This window comes from Nerophis ophidion, linkage group LG19 (assembly GCF_033978795.1).
Source record: "Nerophis ophidion isolate RoL-2023_Sa linkage group LG19, RoL_Noph_v1.0, whole genome shotgun sequence".
NCBI classification, from domain to species: domain Eukaryota; kingdom Metazoa; phylum Chordata; class Actinopteri; order Syngnathiformes; family Syngnathidae; genus Nerophis; species Nerophis ophidion.
In genome coordinates, this window is record NC_084629.1 from 29,284,672 (window position 1) to 29,303,124 (window position 18,453).

At 36.8% G+C, this 18,453-nt stretch overlaps 1 protein-coding gene across 1 annotated transcript; it reads left to right on the forward strand.

Annotated features, from left to right (window-relative positions):
- The first annotated feature begins 293 nt into the window (after positions 1 to 293).
- si:ch211-184m13.4 (uncharacterized protein LOC798560 homolog) lies at positions 294 to 17,708 on the forward strand. Its single transcript, XM_061878861.1, has 4 exons — positions 294 to 361; positions 5,087 to 5,428; positions 13,086 to 13,597; positions 17,427 to 17,708. The coding sequence occupies exons 2-4, from the start codon at positions 5,092 to 5,094 to the stop codon at positions 17,607 to 17,609; spliced, it is 1,032 nt and encodes a 343-aa protein (XP_061734845.1). The 5' UTR covers positions 294 to 361; positions 5,087 to 5,091; the 3' UTR covers positions 17,610 to 17,708.
- Positions 17,709 to 18,453: the final 745 nt, after the last annotated feature.

The window sequence follows — 18,453 nt, forward strand, 5'->3', positions numbered from 1 at the left end:
TTTTACAGTATTTTGAACATCTGTGTTGCTGAATATTTTGCAATTTGTTCAATTAATAATGGAGAAGTCACAGTAAAAAGATGGAGGTGGGAAGCTTTAGCCATTAGCCACACAAACACACGGTGAGTTCTTGTTTAAAATTTCCGGAGCTGAAAATTTACTATGGATCAGAGCCCGGTCAAGCAGACATGGATCAAGACGGAATGTCAACCAGCAGGCTTCGGTGAGAAAACTGTGGTTAAAAAGTCGCCACTTACCGGATATCAGCTGAGGTTGTGACTTCCTACAGCTGCCGTCGACGTCCCCGAGACACTGCGCGTCAACACCCGGCCGGCCCTGGACGTACACCTCCGACTATCAGGTACTATATAACTCACTAAAACACTAGCAACACAATAGAAAGATAAGGGATTTCCCAGAATTATCCTAGTAAATGTGTTTGAAAACATGTCCTAATGCTATGCGTTTTTTTTTTTTTTTTTTTTTTTCTAGTCCGTCACTATCAATATCCTCAAACACAAATCTTTCATCCTCGCTCAAATTATTGGGGAAATTGTCGTTTTCTCGGTCCGAATAGCACTTTTTGTTGGAGGCTGTATAGCTCGGTTGGTAGAGTGGCCATGCCAGCAACTTGAGGTTTGCAGGTTCGATTCCCGCTTCCGCCATCCTAGTCACTGCCGTTGTGTCCTTGTGCAAGACACTTTACCCACCTGCTCCCAGTGCCACCCACACTGGTTTGAATGTAACTTAGATATTAGGTTTCAGTATGTAAAGCGCTTTGAATCACTAGAGAAAAAGCGCTATATAAATATAATTCACAATTCACTTGGAGGCTCCCATTAATATGTGAGGAGCCCCCACACTTGCGACGTCATCGTCTGCGACTTCTGGTAAAAGAGGCTTTTTCCGGAAGCACCAGTTGATTTTCTCAACTAAATCCTTTCAGCAAAAATATGGCAATATCACGAAATGATCAAGTATGACACATAGAATGGACCTGCTGTTCCCGTTTAAATAAGAAAATCTCATTTCAGTAGGCCTTTATGTGTTATTATGACAATGACAATAGAGGAATTGATTGATTGATTGATTGATTGATTGACACACATTTGTAAAGAACATAATGTCATGGGTGTCTTGGGTTTCCAATCATTTCTACAACTCTTATTTTTTTATGATAGAGCACATTTTTATTGGTCGCTTAGTGTTTTACGAAAGCTGGATTTGTTTATCGCTCAGCTTCTAAAACTTGAAGCTCATTGTCTTTACATTCAGGTTAACAAATATACGTTTCTGGATCATCTTTTCCCCCAAAGTAGTCGTTATTGGCTCCCACAAAGTCTGCAATGATTAGTAATTGTTGTTGGACTAGTAAACATTTTGATACATCTCTGAAATTAATATGCAGCCGTGATACCTAAGATGGCCAACATAGGTAAACATTACATTAGATGTTATTATGAATAGAGATGTCCGATAATGGCTTTTTTACCGATATCCGATATTCTCCAACTCTTAATTACAGATACCAATATTAACAGATTCCGATATATACAGTTGTGGAATTAACACATTATTATGCCTAATTTTGTTGTGATGCCCCGCTGGATGCATTAAACAATGTAACAAGGTTTTCCAAAATAAATCAACACAAGTTATTGAAAAAAATGCCAACATGGCACTGCCATATTTATTATTGAAGTCACAAAGTGCATTATTTTTTTTAACATGCCTCAAAAACAGCAGCTCGGAATTTGGGACATGCTCTCCCTGAGAGAGACTATGGGGAGGTTGATGTGGGCGGGGTTATGGTGCGGAGTTTAAGGTGGGGGAGGAGGGCGTAGCGGGGGTGTATATTGTAGCGTCCCGGAAAGGTTAGTGCTGCAAGGGTTTCTGGGTATATTGTGTTACGGTGCGGATGTTCTCTCGAAATGTGGTGTGGGTTCACAGTGTGCCGCATATTTGTAACAGTGTTAAAGTTGTTGATACGGCCACCCTCAGTGTGACCTGTATGGCTATTGCATAAAGCCATAGATATTATGTGACTGGGCAGGCACGCAAATGGAGTGCCTATAAGGCTAATTGATGCTTTGTATTTCTCCTGTGTACACAGCTGGGCTTTACAAGGCTTTTTACTTTTTGAAACTGATACCGATAATTATAAAACCGATACTGATAATTTCCGATATTACATTTTAAAGCATTTATCGGCCGATAATATTGGACTGCCAATATTATCCCTAATTATGATTGTGGCTGTTACTACTTTACATGCAGCATATATTGACAGCTTGTATATAAAACGTTGATGGAGGCGCTTTATAGGCGGAATAGAATAAATCAGTTAAATTGGCGCTGAATCCGGACAATATTCAGTAACATGTACAGTAATGTAGTCAATGTTTTCCACTACAGCGCCACTAGGATGGCGATATAGTGACGTCACGGGAAGTCAGTTTGACCTGGCAGTAATTCAAGGCAGGCGCTATACTGCCCTGCGACAATTCAAGGAAATACGGTATACATAGTTTGGATATATATATATATATATATATATATGTATATATATATATATATATCCAAACTATGTATACCGTATGTACACACACACACACACACACACAGTCAAGGTTAAAAGTTTACATACACTTGCATTGTGATAGAGTGATTGCAGTACATACTTGTTGGTCACAAAGAACATTCATTAAGTTTGGTTCTTTTATGAATTTATTATGTGTCTACTGAAAATGTGAGCAAATCCGCTGGGTCAAAAGTATACATACAGCAATGTTAATATTTGCTTACATGTCCCTTGGCAAGTTTCACTGCAATAAGGTGCTTTTAGTAGCCATCCACAAGCTTCTGGCAAGCTTCTGCTTGAATGTTTGACCACTCCTCTTGACAAAATTGGTGCGGTTAAGCTAAATGTGTTGGTTTTCTGACATGGACTTGTTTCTTCAGCATTGTCCACACATTTAAGTCAGGACTTTGGGAAGGTCATTCTAAAACCTTAATTCCAGCCTGATTTTGCCATTCCTTTACCACTTTTGACGTGTGTTTGGGGTCATTGTCCTGTTGTAACACCCAACTGCGCCTAAGACCCAACCTCCAGGCTGATGATTTTAGGTTGTCCTGAAGAATTTGGAGTTAATCCTACTTTTTCATTGTCCTATTTACTCTCTGTAGAGCACCAGTTCCACTGGCAGCAAAACAGATACTACCACCACCATGCTTGACGGTAGGGTTGGTTTTCCTCGGAGTAAAGGCCTTCTTTTTTCTCCTCCAAACATATTGCTGGGTGTTGTGGCCAAGCAGCTCAATTTTTGTTTCACCTGATATCACAAGGACAAAGATAAGACCTTCTGGTGGAAAGTTCTGCGGTCAGATGAAACCAAAATTTAGCTGTTTGGCCACTTTTGACCCAGCAGATTTGGTCACATTTTCAGTAGACCCATAATAAATTCATAAAAGAACCAAACTTCATGTATGTTTTTTGTGACCAACAAGTATGTGCTTCAATCACTCTATCACAAAAAAAAAAAATAAGAGTGGTAGAAATTATTGGAAACTCAAGACAGCCATGACATTATGTTCTTTACAAGTGTATGTAAACATTTGATCACGACTGAAGATATTTATAAAACAATCTCTCCATTCTTCATACGCCCTCTAAATGCAGATCCCAAATACTCAAATAGCTGAGAAGAGTTTCCATCTATCCATTTTCTACCGCTTGTCCCTTTCGGGGTTGCATGGGATGCTGGAGCCTATCTCAACTGCATTCGGGCGGAAGGCGGCGTACACCCTGGACAAGTCGCCATCTCATCGCAGGGCCAACACAGATAGACAGACAACATTCACACTTACATTCACACACTAGGGACCATTTAGTGTTGCCAATCAACCTATCCCCAGGTGCATGTCTTTGGAAGTGGGAGGAAGCTGGAGTACCTGGAGGGAACCCACGCAGTCACGGGGAGAACATGCAAACTCCACACAGAAAGATCCCGAGCGCAAGATTGAACCCAGGACCTTAGTATTGTGAGGCAGACGCACTAACCCCTTTTTCTACCGTGCTGCCCCTAAGAAGAGTTTGTTATGCATAATACTGTAGGTTCTATTTAAGTTACTTAATTGGCTGGCTTGTTTGGGTTAGTTCATTTGTTTGAATACCTGGAGTTTGAGCTTGTTTCTCAAGTTAGTTACTGAGCTGGTTATTTTCTTACGTTTTTTTGCTGGGCAGAGTTTGTTAATTTAACTTAATTTAGCATACTGTATTTCCTTGAATTAATTAATTTAAAACCTCTTCTCACTCCTGCGCTTACCAAAGGCATGTGGTAAAAGCAAGCATGCGCTAATTATTTTAAAACCTCTTCTCACTCCGGCACTTACCAAAGGTATGCAGTAAAAATTTGAGTGTGATGTAAGCTTGGACCTTAAATCCTACTGAATAGCTCTTAATCTTCTTCCTTTTATACGATTTCAAATTACCGGTATTGAAATCAGCCTCCTCCATTTTGAAAATGATGACAGGGGAAGTGTCACTCGTGACGTCACGGGAAGCGAGTTTGACCTGGCAGTAATTCAAGGCAGGCGCTATACTGCCCTGTGACAATTCAAGGTAATACGGTATACAGAGTTTGGATTAGTGACAGCTGGTTAGTTTTTGTGGTCATTTGAACCTTTTTTGGAGCATGTCTTCCTGGTGAATGACTACACAGCACAGGATATATAGTATACAACATTATATGTGACGTTTTAAGTTCCCTCTGCCACCCACCAGATACCAACATGGGAAACCTCAAAAGAAGGAACAGGCTTGAAACTTCAAAGTTAACCTTTAGCAGACGCGCCACATCTACTAAATAGCCTGACATTGAGTTGGTGGTAATTCAAACAATACTGTGCATAGTTTGTTACGCAGTCGTAAAACCAGCGAGGTAATGTTATTTGCGGTCCACAGGAGGTGGGCCTCCAAGTACTTCCAAGTATTACCACTCCATATGTATTTAGGGGAAGCACACAAAGCAACAGAAAGTAATTCATCCAGTCTGTAGCTTCATTCAAACTGACAGTGATCCTTCAGGTTCCATGGCTGACAACAACACCACCCTGGACTCTCCCAACCGGAGCAGCTGTGACGTGTTTGTCTACCAGCAAGCCACCATGATCTTCTTCCCCGTCTTCTACTCGCTGGTATTCCTCATCAGCTTGTGTGGCAACGCTTTGGTCCTCTTGGTGATCTGCCAGAGGCGGGAGAAGTCCAACTCCACCGCCGTCTACCTGCTCAACCTGGCCTTGTCAGACAGCCTCTTCACGCTGGTGCTGCCGAGCAGGGTCATCTACTACGTGCTGGGCTTCCATTGGCCCTTTGGGGACATTCTCTGCAGGATGAGCACACTCCTTTTCTTTGCCAACACGTACGCAGGTAAAAGACACCCTGATCAGTCAGGCTTTGATGCTTGCTTGGCTTCTTCCACTTGGATGGTTCATTTGAGTTAGTTGATTGGTACTGTTTGTTCAAGTGGGATGGTTTGTTCGAGTTAGTTGGTTATTATTGTTTGTTCAAGTGGGATGGTTTGTTCGAGTTAGTTGGTTATTATTGTTTGTTCAAGTGGGATGGTTTGTTCGAGTTAGTCGGTTGTTACTGTTTGTTCAAGTTAGTTGGTTGGTTGTTACTGTTTGTTCAAGTTAGATGGTTTGTTCAAGTTAGTTGGTTATTACTGTTTGTTCAAGTTGGATTATTTGTATGAGTTGGGTGGTTGTTACTGTTGTTCAAGTTAGATGGTTTGTTCGAGTAAGTTGTGTATTATTGTTTGTTCAAGTTAGTCGGTTGGTTATTACTGTTTGTTTAAGTTAGATTGCTGGTTATTACAGTTTGTTCAAGTTCAATGGTTTGTTCGAGTTAGTTGGTTATTACTGTTTGTTGAAGTTAGATTGTTGGTGTTTACTGTTTGTTAAAGTTAGATGGTTGGTTATTACTGTTTGATCAAGTTAAATGGTTTGTTTGAATTAGTTGATTATTATTGTTTGTTCAAGTTAGATGGTTTGTTTGAGTTAGTCGGTTGTTACTGTTTGTTCGAGTTAGATGGTTTGTTTGAGTTAGTCGGTTGTTACTGTTTGTTCAAGTAAGATGGTTTGTTCGAGTTAGTTGGATATTAGTGTTTGTTCAAGTTTGTTGGTTGGTTATTACTGTTTGTTCAAGTTAGATGGTTTGTTTGAGTTGATTGGTTTTTACTGTTTGTTCAGGTTAGATGGTTTGTTCGTGTTAGTTGGTAGTTGCTGTTTGTTCAAGTGGGATGGTTTGTTCGAGTTAGTCGGTTGTTATTGTTTGTTCAAGTTAGTTGGTTGGTTGCTACTGTTTGTTCAAGTTAGATGGTTTGTTCGAGTTAGTTGGTTGTTACTGTTTGTTCAAGTTGGATTATTTGTATGAGTTGAGTGGTTGTTACTGTTGTTCAAGTTAGATGGTTTGTTCGAGTAAGTTGTGTATTATTGTTTGTTCAAGTTAGTCGGTTGGTTATTACTGTTTGTTTAAGTTAGATTGCTGGTTATTACAGTTTGTTCAAGTTCAATGGTTTGTTCGAGTTAGTTGGTTATTACTGTTTGTTGAAGTTAGATTGTTGGTGTTTACTGTTTGTTAAAGTTAGATGGTTGGTTATTACTGTTTGATCAAGTTAAATGGTTTGTTTGAATTAGTTGGTTATTATTGTTTGTTCAAGTTAGATGGTTTGTTTGAGTTAGTCGGTTGTTACTGTTTGTTCAAGTAAGATGGTTTGTTCGAGTCAGTCGGTTGTTACTGTTTGTTCAAGTTAGATGGTTTGTTCGAGTTAGTTGGATATTAGTGTTTGTTCAAGTTTGTTGGTTGGTTATTACTGTTTGTTCAAGTTAGATGGTTTGTTTGAGTTGATTGGTTTTTACTGTTTGTTCAGGTTAGATGGTTTGTTCGTGTTAGTTGGTTGTTGCTGTTTGTTCAAGTTAGATGGTTTGTTCGAGTTAGTTGGTTGGTTATTATTGTTTGTTCAAGTTAGATGGTTTGTTCCAGTTAGTTGGTTATTATTGTTTGTTCAAGTTAGATGGTTTGTTCCAGTTAGTTGGTTATTATTGTTTGTTCAAGTTAGTTGGTTGGTTATTATTGTTTGTTCAAGTTAGATGGTTTGTTCCAGTTAGTTGGTTATTATTGTTTGTTCAAGTTAGTTGGTTGGTTATTACAGTTTGTTCAAATTAGATGGTTTGTTTGAGTTAGTCGGTTGTTACTGTGTGTTCAAGTTAGATGGTTTGTTTGAGTTAGTTGGTTATTATTGTTTGTTCAAGTTACTTTGTTGGTTGTTACTGTTTGTTCAAGTTAGATGGTTTGTTCGAGTTAGTTGGTGTTTACTGTTTGTTCAAGTTAGATGGTTGGCTATTACTGTTTGTTCAAGTTAGATGGTTAGTTCGAGTTAGTTGGTTATTATTGTTCGTTAAAGTCAGTTGGTTGGTTACTACTGTTTCTTTCAAGTTAAATGGTTTGTTTGAGTTAGTTGGTTATGACTGGTTGCACAAGTTAGATGGTTTGTTTGAGTTAAGAGGTTGTTACTCTTTGTTCAAGTTAGATTGCTGGTTATTACCGTTTGTTCAAGTTAGATGGTTAGTTCGAGTTAGTTGGTCATTATTGTTCGTTAAAGTCAGTTGGTTGGTTACTACTGTTTCTTTCAAGTTAAATGGTTTGTTTGAGTTAGTTGGTTATGACTGGTTGTACAAGTTAGATGGTTTGTTTGAGTTAAGTGGTTGTTACTCTTTGTTCAAGTTAGATTGCTGGTTATTACCATTTGTTCAAGTTAAATGGTTTGTTCGAGTTAGTTGGGTATTACTGTTTGTTGAGTTTAGATTGTTGGTCATTACTGTTTGTTCAAAGTAGATAGTTTGTTGGAGTTAATTGGTTGTTATTGTTTTTTCAAGTCAGTTGGTTGGTTATTTTTTATTGTTCAAGTTAGTTTGATCGAGTTAGTTTGTTCAAGTTACGTGGTTCGTTCCAGTTAGTTAGTTATTACTGTTTGTTCAAGTTAGTTGGTTAATACTATTTATTCAAGTTGGATTGTTGGTTATTACTGTTTGTTCAAGTTAGATGGTTTGTTCAAGTTAGTTGTTTAATATTGTTTGTTCAAGTTAGTTGGTTGTTTATTACTGTTTGTTCAAGTTACATGGTTGGTTATTACTGTTTGTTAAAGTTAGATTGTTTTGTTCGATTTAGTTGGTTATTACTGTCTGTTCAAGTTAGATGTTTGTTCTAGTTAGTTGGTTAATATTGTTTGTTCAAGTTAGTTGGTTGGTTATTACTGTTTGTTCAAGTTGGATGGTTTGTTCGACTTAGTTGGTTTGTTCTAGTTAGTTGGTTAATATTGTTTGTTCAAGTTAGTTGGTTGGTTATTACTGTTTGTTCAAGTTAGATGGTTTGTTTGAGTTGGTTGTTTATTATTGTTTGATCAAGTTAGTCAATTGGTTATTACTGTTTGTGTAAGTTAGATTGCTGGTTATTACAGTTTGTTCAAGTTAAATGGTTTGTTCGAGTTTGTTGGTTATTACTGTTTGTTGAAGTTAGATTGTTGGTGTTTACTGTTTGTTCAAGTTAGATGGTTGGTTATTACTGTTTGTTCAAGTTAGATGATTTGTTCGAGTTAGTTGGTTATTACTGTTTGTTGAAGTTAGATTGGTGGTGTTTACTGTTTGTTCAAGTTAGATGGTTGGTTATTACTGTTCAAGTTAGATGATTTGTTCGAGTTAGTTGGTTATTATTGTTCGTTAAAGTCAGTTGGTTGGTTACTACTGTTTTTTAAAAGTTAAATGGTTTGTTTGAGTTAGTTGGTTACGACTGTTTGTTCAAGTTAGATGGTTTGTTTGAGTTAAGTGGTTGTTACTCTTTGTTCAAGTTAGATGGTTTGTTTGAGTTAAGTGGTTGTTACTCTTTGTTCAAGTTAGATTGCTGGTTATTACCGTTTGTTCAAGTTAAATGGTTTGTTCGAGTTAGTTGGGTATTACTGTTTGTTGAGTTTAGATTGTTGATTATTACTGTTTGTTCAAATTAGATGGTTTGTTGGAGTTTATTGGTTATTATTGTTTTTTCAAGTCAGTTGGTTGGTTATTTTTTATTGTTCAAGTTAGTTTGTTCAAGTTACATGGTTCGTTCCAGTTAGTTGGTTATTACTGTTTCTTCAAGTTAAATGGTTTGTTCAAGTTAGTTGGTTAATACTATTTATTCAAGTTTGATTGTTGGTTATTACTGTTTGTTCAAGTTAGTTGGTTAATATTGTTTGTTCAATTTAGTTGGTTTGTTATTACTGTTTGTTCAAATTAGACAGTTGGTTATTACTGTTTGTTCAAGTTAGATGGTTTGTTCGAGTTATTGGTTATTACTGTCTGTTCAAGTTAGATGGTGTGTTCTAGTTAGTTGGTTAATATTGTTTGTTCAAGTTAGTTGGTTGGTTATTACTGTTTTTTCAAGTTAGATGGTTTGTTTGTGTTGATTGGTTATTACTCTTTCTTCAAGTTAAATGGTTTGTACGAGTTAGTTGGTTTGTTCAAGTTAGATGGTTGGTTATTATTGTTTGTTCAAGTTAGAGGGTTTGTTCCAGTTAATTGGTTATTACTGTCTGTTAAAGTTAGATGGTTTGTTTGAGTTAGTTGATTATTACTGTTTGTTCAAGTTAAATTGTTGGTTATTACTCTTTGTTCAAGTTTTATGGTTTCTTTGAGTTAGTTGGTTATTATTGTTTGTTCAAGTTAGTTACTTGGTTGGTTAGTACTGTTTGTTCAAGTTTTATGGTTTCTTTGAGTTAGTTGGTTATTATTGTTTGTTTAAGTTAGTTAGTTGGTTGGTTATTACTGTTTGTTCAAGTTATATGGTTTGTTTGAGTTAGTTATTACTGTCAGTTTAAGTTAGATGGTTGGTTATTACTGTTTGTTCAAGGTAGATGGTTTGTTCGAGTCAGTTGGTTATTACTGTTTGTTCAAGTTGAATTGTTGGTTATTACCGTTTGTTCAAGTTTCATGGTTTGTTCGAGTTAGTTGGTTATTATTGTTTGTTCAAGTTAGTTGGTTGTTTATTACTGTTTGTTCAATTTAGATTGTTTTTAACTGTTTGTTCGAGTTAGATGGTTGGTTATTACTGTTTTTGTTAAAGTTAGATGGTTGGTTATTACTGTTTGTTCAAGTTAGATGGTTTGTTCGAGTAAATTGGTTCTTATTTTTTGTTCAAGTTAGTTGGTTGGTTATTACTGTCTGTTCAAGTTAGATGGTTGGTTATTACTGTTTGTTCAAGTTAGATTGTTTTTAACTGTTTGTTCAAGTTAGTTGGTTGGTTATTACTGTCTGTTCAAGTTAGATAGTTGGTTATTACTGTTTGTTCAAGTTAGATTGTTTTTAACTGTTTGTTCAAGTTAGATGGTTGGTTATTACGGTTTTTGTTAAAGTTAGATGGTTCTTATTACTGTTTGTTCAAGTTAGATGATTTGTTCGAGTTGATTGCTTATTACTGTTTGTTCAAGTTAGATTAGGGGTTATTACTGTTTGTTCAAGTTAGGTGTTTTTTTCGAGTTAGTTGGTTATTATTGTTTGTTCACGTTAGTTGGTTGGTTATTACTGTTTGTTCAAGTTCGATGGTTTGTTTGAGTTGATTGGTTACTACTGTTTGTTCAAGTTAAATGGTGTGTTCGAGTTAGTTGGTTGGTTATTACTGTTTGTTCAAGTTAGTTGGTTAATACTTACTGTCTGTTCGAGTTAGATGGTGTGTTTGAGTTAGTTGGCTGTTACTGCTTGTTCAAGTTAGATAGTTAGTTCTTATTGTTTGTTGAAGTTAGATGGTTTGTTTGAGTTAGTCGGTTAATACTGTTTGGTCAAGTTAGATGGTTGGTTATTACTGTTTTTGTTCAAGTTAGATGGTTGGTTATTACTGTTCATTCATGTTAGATGGTTTGTCCGAGTTAATTGGTTACTAATGTGTTTTCGTTAGTTGAATGGTTATTACTGTTCTTTCAAGTTAGATGGTTTGTTCGAGTTAATTGGTTATTACTGTTTCTTCGAGTTGATTGGTTATTACTGTTTGTTTAAGTTAAATGGTTTGTTCGAGTCAGTTGGTTATTACTGTTTGTTCAAGTTTGATTGTTTTTTATTACTGTTTATTCAACTTTGATGGTTGTTTATTACTGTTTGTTCAAGTTGGATGGTTTGTTCGAGTTAGTTGGTTATTACTGTTTGTTTAATGTAGATAGTTGGATATTACTGTTTGTTCAAGTTTGGTAGTTTTTTCAGAGTTAGTTGATTGTTACGGTTTGTACAAGTTATACAGTTTAAGTCAGTTGGTCTACTCGTAGTGATTTGGAAAAAACTTTTGTTTAGTAGCGTTAGTCATTTTGCTATTTATCGGGCAAGTTTGTTTGTTCGCGTTTTGAATTTTTTTGTTCACATAAATTGGCTAGGTCATTTGTTTGACTTTGTTGTTTCGTTTGTTCAAGTTGGGTAGTTTGTTTGGGTTAGTAATTTGGTTGGTTCTTCTCTTCTCGTCAGCTTGTGCATTTGTTCTAGGATAGTCGTTCGATGACTTTGGTGAGTTGGATGTTTCGAATAAGTCAGCTGGTTTTTTTGAGGTAATAGTTTAGATCAGGGGTCACCAACCTTTTTGAAACTAAGAGCTACATCTTGGGTACTGACTAATGCAAAGGGCTACTAGTTTGATACACACTTAAATAAATTGCCAGAAATAGCCAATTTGCTCAATTTACCCTATATATATATATATATATATATATATATATATATATATATATATATACACACACAAAAATGGGTATTTTTGTCTGTCATTCCGTAATTTTTTTCCTTTTACGGAAGATTTTTTGTAGACAATAAATGTTGAAAAAAAACACTTAATTTAACGGTATAAAAGAGGAGAAAACAGGAAAAAAATTAAAATTAAATTTTGAAACAGTTTATCTTCAATTTCAACTCTTTAAAATTCAAAATTCACCCGAAAAAAAGAAGAGAAATACTAGCTAAATCGAATCTTTTTGAAAAAATTTAAAAAATAATTTATGCAACATCATTAGTAATATTTCCTGATTAAGATTAATTTCAGAATTTTGATGACATGTTTCAAATAGGTTAAAATCCAATCTGCACTTTGTTAGAATATATAACAAATTGGACAATGCTATATTTCTAACAAAGACAAATCATTATTTCTTCTAGATTTTCCAGAACAAAAATTTTAAAAGAAATTCAAAAGACTTTGAAATAAGATTCAAATTTGATTCTAAAGATTTTCTAGATTTGCCAGAATATTTTTATTTTATTTTAATCATAATAAGTTTGAAGATATATTTCACAAATATTCTTCGTTGAAAAAACAGAAGCTAAAATGAAGAATTAAATTAAAATGTATTTATTATTCTTTACAATAAAAAAAATAATTTTATTTGATCATTGATTTAAATTGTCAGGAAAGAAGAGGAAGGAATTTAAAAGGTAAAAAGGTATGTGTTTAAAAATCCTAAAATCATTTTTAAGGTTGTATTTTTTCTCTAAAATTGTCTTTCTGAAAGTTATAAGAAGCAAAGTAAAAAAAAAAAATGAATTTATTTAAAGAAGTGAAGACCAAGTCTTTAAAATATTTTCTTGGATTTTCAAATTCTATTTGAGTTTTGTCTCTCTTAGGATTAAAAATGTCGAGCAAAGCGAGACCAGTTTGCTAGTAAATAAAAAAAAATAAAAAAAAATAGAGGCAACTCACTGGTAAGTGCTGCTATTTGAGCTATTTTTAGAACAGGCCAGCGGGCGACTCATCTGGTCCTTACGGGCTACCTGGTGACTCCTGGTTTAGATTGTAAGAATTAGCTGGCTAATTTATACATGTTAGTCAAGAATAATCAGTCAGCATTTGTCTTTGTGTTACACTGTAACTACATGTTACACAGTTGTGCTTCTAAATTTTGACAGTAGTTTAACAAAGACCACATTCTGTTGATTTTGTACAAATCCCTGACTAATAACTCTATCACAGTCACTTTATTATCAATGAGCTACTGACATTAAGCATCATCTTTTTGTCCAAACTGTAGGAATGGGCTTCATGACCTGCATTAGTCTGGACCGCTACCTGGCAGTAGTGCACCCTCAGCGGATGCGCTGTCTGCGGCAGGTCACAGTGGTCCGCTGGATCTGCTGCTTGGTTTGGGCTCTGGTGTTGGTGCAAGTAGCTCCTTTGCTGTTCTACAGCAAGTTGCAGCACCACGGCGACAGGTGGACATGCATGGAGTATATCGACGTGGACGGCTCCCAGTGGAAGCCACACTTCTTACTTCTGAGCTGTGTTGTCTCCTTCTTTTGTCCCCTCGTCGCCATCTTGGTCTCCTATGCCAGGATCCACGTAAAGCTGCGGGTGGCGGGCGGACGCAACTCCACAAGCCCGTCAAAGAGGAATCACAGAGCCAACGCTGTCATTCTTCTCATCCTCCTGACATTTATCGCCTGCTTCAGCCCTTACCACCTCAACGTGATACAGTTCATGTGCAGGAAGATGCACCATGAGGTCAGCTGTGAGGAACTGAGAGTCTTCAAGGTCTACTCACAGGTAATGAAGGAAGACAGATTTATTTAAAACATATTTAAATATAGTTTTTACAGTAGGAAGCGGAATTATATGGGTCTATTCATCACGGATTACCTGACGCATGAAACGTGAAGAACTGGAGGGCACAGTATCGACTTTAGCTGCCAGACGGTAGTACAGTGTTGAATAACTTACAAACGTGTTTTGTGGCATTTCCAACCACTGTGCGACTTGTTATGTTAGGTTGGCGCTTTCCATCATTTTCAGCAGCCTGCATTGCAAAATGATTCATCCCCCACCCCTTCCTCTCACGCGAGATCCACCTAGGAATGGGATCATATGACTCCCTTCCTTACTGTAAGTAGTCAGCAAATGCAGTGGGAATTAACAGTGCCGTATTTTTCGGAATATAAGGCGCGCTTAAAACTCTTTCATTTTCTCAAAAATTGACAGGGCGCCTAATGTACGGCATAATTCTGGTCGTGCTTATCAATCAATCAATCAATCAATGTTTACTTATATAGCCCTGTAGAGGTTGCCCTCTAGTGGATTCTTCAGACCACCACAGACTGCGAGGAATTCAGGATATAAGACTGTTGTATTTAACTTAATGGCGCAAAGTCTTTTGCTTTTCGGCACAGTGTCTTTTCTGCGTCCGTGTCTCTCAGCAGCACATCCAACTCCAACTACTCGTTTCCTCACTGCTGCTGCTAATAAAGGCGACAGGTGACTGGATAACAAGGTCCACCTGGGCCATCTATGCACATGTCGCTGTCTTCGAGGCCGGTCCTGACACATCCGTTCCGCAGAAAGCCCACAGGCCACGCCACCCTACACAAGCCCTAAATCAGGAGCGTCTCAAAGGGCTGCACAAGCCACAACGACCTCGAAACTATTTTATTTGGCACATGGTGTAATGAGTGTGACCTGTAGATAGCAGTCATACATAGGAGATATGCGTAAACTGCAATATGATGGCAGTAAACAACATCCAAAACTTTAAATGTTCCATTGAGAATATAGAACATTACACACGGCGCTCAAAAATCCGTCAACATGTTTTTAGTACGACTTCCGTAAGCTATGAAGTCGCACCGCTTGATGGATTGTCGGCGCATTAAACATAGGAGTATTACTATGGTGTGTGTATAAGGACCGCAAAATGGCACCTATTAGCAGACATATTATCTGGCATTTTGTTTCGCAATATTACGCAAAACCAACTTTCCTTACCTTCTGGTACCTGCTGATGTGTATTTGGGATCTGCATAAGCCCTGAAAATGTGCACGCATCCGCAATTGTGTCAACGCCGTAGTCGATAAGCTTCTTCTTTTACTTTATCTCCTATTGTGGCATTCATCCTTCGCTGTTGCCATTTCTAATATAAAGTAGCATAAAGTTCTTACTTATGTCTGTCAGTAGACTAGCTATCAAAACGCTAAAAACTGTAGTGGGCTTTACATAATTCACCCACAGAACTTTAGTTATTAGAGGGTTTCGGTCAGATGTTTTTTCACGGGACACATTTTCCGTAGTTGATGTTGCACTAGTGAGTCCTTAAAACAGTTAGCGCCATCTTTTGACACTTCTTCCACTCCCGTCCTTGCACGCTACACCGCTACAACAAAGATGACGGGGAGAAGACACCGTCGAAGGTGAGCCACGCATATAAGACCGCCCACTAAACGGTGCATCCTGAAGCGACTGTCAGAAAGCGGCTTGAAGATGATCTGTAAAACATCCCCATTTTGACCAAAGAACTACCGGTCCGTGACACATTTGCTACCGGGCCACAGAGAAACATACATTTTTTTTTATAAAAGACTCCTTTTTCTCCTATTTAACTTTGGCTTGTCCCAATTGACACACCAATAAGCGAGTTTATATGTGTATTATACATTTCTTTATAGGGAGTTGCCATTTGTTATATTTGTTATAACGTTGTCACATGATACAATAAGCATTAATGAGCATTTAAAATATAAATGTGACAGATTGTAGCCAAAGGCTGATTTCCATCTGCATCTTATTGCAAAGAAACAAGTCCAGACCTCCCACCAATTTAGTGTTATAGTGAGTTGTATTTTTCATGCACTTATTTTTGCTGTATTTATCTGGCACACGCGGAAAGCCGGTCCCTGAAAATAATGCCTAAATAAAACAGGTCCGCTGTGAAACCTTGTAGACCAGTGGTTCTCAAATTATGGGTACGCGTACCCCTGGGGGTACTTAAAGGTACGCCAAGGGGTACATGAGATTTTTTTTTAAATATTCTAAAAATAGCAACAATTCAAAAATCCTTTATAAATATATTTATTGAATAATACTTCAACAAAATATGAATGTATGTTGATAAACTGTGAAAAAAAATACAACAATGCAATATTCAGTGTTGACAGCTAGGTTTTTTGTGGACATGTTCCATAAATATTGTTTATGTTTAAAATATTATTTTTTTGTGAAGAAATGTTTAGAATGAAGATGATGAATCCAGATGGATCTCTATTACAATCCCCAAAGAGGGCACTTTAAGTTGATGATTACTTCTATGTGTACAAATCTTTATTTACAATTGAATCACTTCTTTATTTTTCAACAAGTTTTTATTTTTTCTTATATCTTTTTTAACAAATAGTTCAATAAAAAACACTACAAATGAGCCTAATTTTGCACTGTTATACAATTTAATAAATCCGAAACTGATGACATAGTGCTGTATTTGTCACGATCCGCTATGTGGATCGTTTATTGTTGTGTCGTTTATATGTCTTTGATCATGTTTAGTTCTAGACTCGGAGGATCCCTGTTTTTGTGCACTTCCTGTTTTGTCTGGTTTCCATGGTTTCGTCATTTGTTCACCTGCTCTGGCGTCAGGCGTACCTGTGTTCTAATTATTGTTTGAGTATATAAGACTGCATTATTCCTTAGTTCGTCCTTGCCATTGCTTGCTTTTCGCAATACGTCACGTTTTGTATCCTGTGTCCTAGATTATTTTGTGCTAAGTTCCACCTTAGCTTCACGTGCGTGCGGCACGTCGTTTAGTGTTTTCTGTTTCCGGCTAAGTTTTAGCATTAGCTTTCCGTGCGTTGGCACACGCTTTGTTTTTCCTCTTTTGCACCAGTGTTCTTTTGTTTTATTATATTAAATCTTATTCCAACCTGCAATCCTGCCTGACTGGTCGTTGTGCAGCCACGAAGTGTCAACTCCGCGCAGCAAGTGCGCCGCGTACGCGTGACAGTATTTTACTTATCTCTTTTTTTCAACCAAAAATGCTTTGCTCTCATTAGGGGGTACTTGAATGAAAAACATGTTCACAGGGGTTACACTGAAAAAAGGTTGAGAACCACTGTTGGAGACCACAAGGAAGTGTTTTACATTTAGAGAACAATATATAATATTATGAGTTCTTTAATGCACCCTATAATCCAGTGCGCCTAATATATGAAAAAAGATTTTAAAAAAAATAGACCATTCATCGGCAGCGCCCTATGGTCCGGAAAATACGGTAGTTTATTTTTGCTATACATTTGTTGCTAAGCATACTGGGTGTCAAACTAGTCTGCTCAATGTGTGGACAGTCACATTTACATAGTAATGAACATTTCTAGTTAAGATGACGCTTGATATGTTTTACTTTGCTGTGCTGAACTCAGAAAGTAGAAAAGTAAAGATCACCAGCGAATGCAAAGGTTTTTACATTAATGTTGTTCTGTTTTGCACAATATCTTAGATTTAAGTACATATGTTCTAATAATTCTGCAACAACTTATGCTACTGATATGCTTTTAATGAGGCACTGCCTTTCTTGCAAAATCATCACTGACAATAATTATAATGATTCCATTGCAGATTACAGTCTTGCTCATGAACTTCAACTGCTGCCTGGACCCGGTCCTCTACTTCTTTGCCATTAGGACATACAAGAAGCGAGTGATGAACCTGTTCAGGGAGCGCCTGTGCGTTTCCACTCGCACCATCACCCCCCTCGCTTTAGCCAAGACCACAACTGACAACAGCAGCAGCGACAGCTAAGACGCCACGATCATAATTTCTTTGTCACATTCCTTCAAGATTAAAGCATTTCTTGTTCCAAATAAATTGATAATCTTATTAAAGTGTATATTAAGTGTATTCATGTGTGCACACTGAGTGTTTAAGATGTTCGGGTTTCAGTACCAGTTCTCTGAATAATGCTGCTGTATGTGAGTTGTGTGGGTGGAAGTTAATGCCATCACCATTTCCTCATGCTCTGTTCCTTACTTGATATACACGTGTGTGTGTGTGTGTGTGTGTGTGTCTGTGTTCTTGTATTTCTACCCTTTTTGAGACATTAAGTAGGAAAATAACCTTCCATAGGAGGAGGTGTGATCAAGTTAGGACATAAATCATGGTCCCAATAAGGAAAACCATTGCATCTAATAGAGAATGTCTCATTTGCACCCCAGGTGGTGAAATCTATCAAAATGAGAGTGGTCGCAAAAAGAAGGGATTTTTCAAATTAACGGTGTCTGTTTTAAAAGTGCTCCCCCTCTGGTCAACATATGAAATAACAAGTGTGTATAAGATAATGGAATGTGCCCCCTTTGGCCAAAATAATAATAATGATAAAATATATATATATATAAATAAACACTGTAATAACTTGTGGCAAATAATGAAGATTAAAAAACAATTACAAACAAAGTTAAATAACTAAACTAAAAGCAATCTTTTTCTCATAATGTATCAAAAATTTTCGTATAAAATTGGTAACAATTTCTCATATTCTTTCTGTTTATGTAATATTGCAATATTTTCTCATCAAATTATCCTTTTTGTATGAAAAATTATTAAATTTTCAAAGCAAAATGGTGACATTTTTCATGTAAAATGCTCA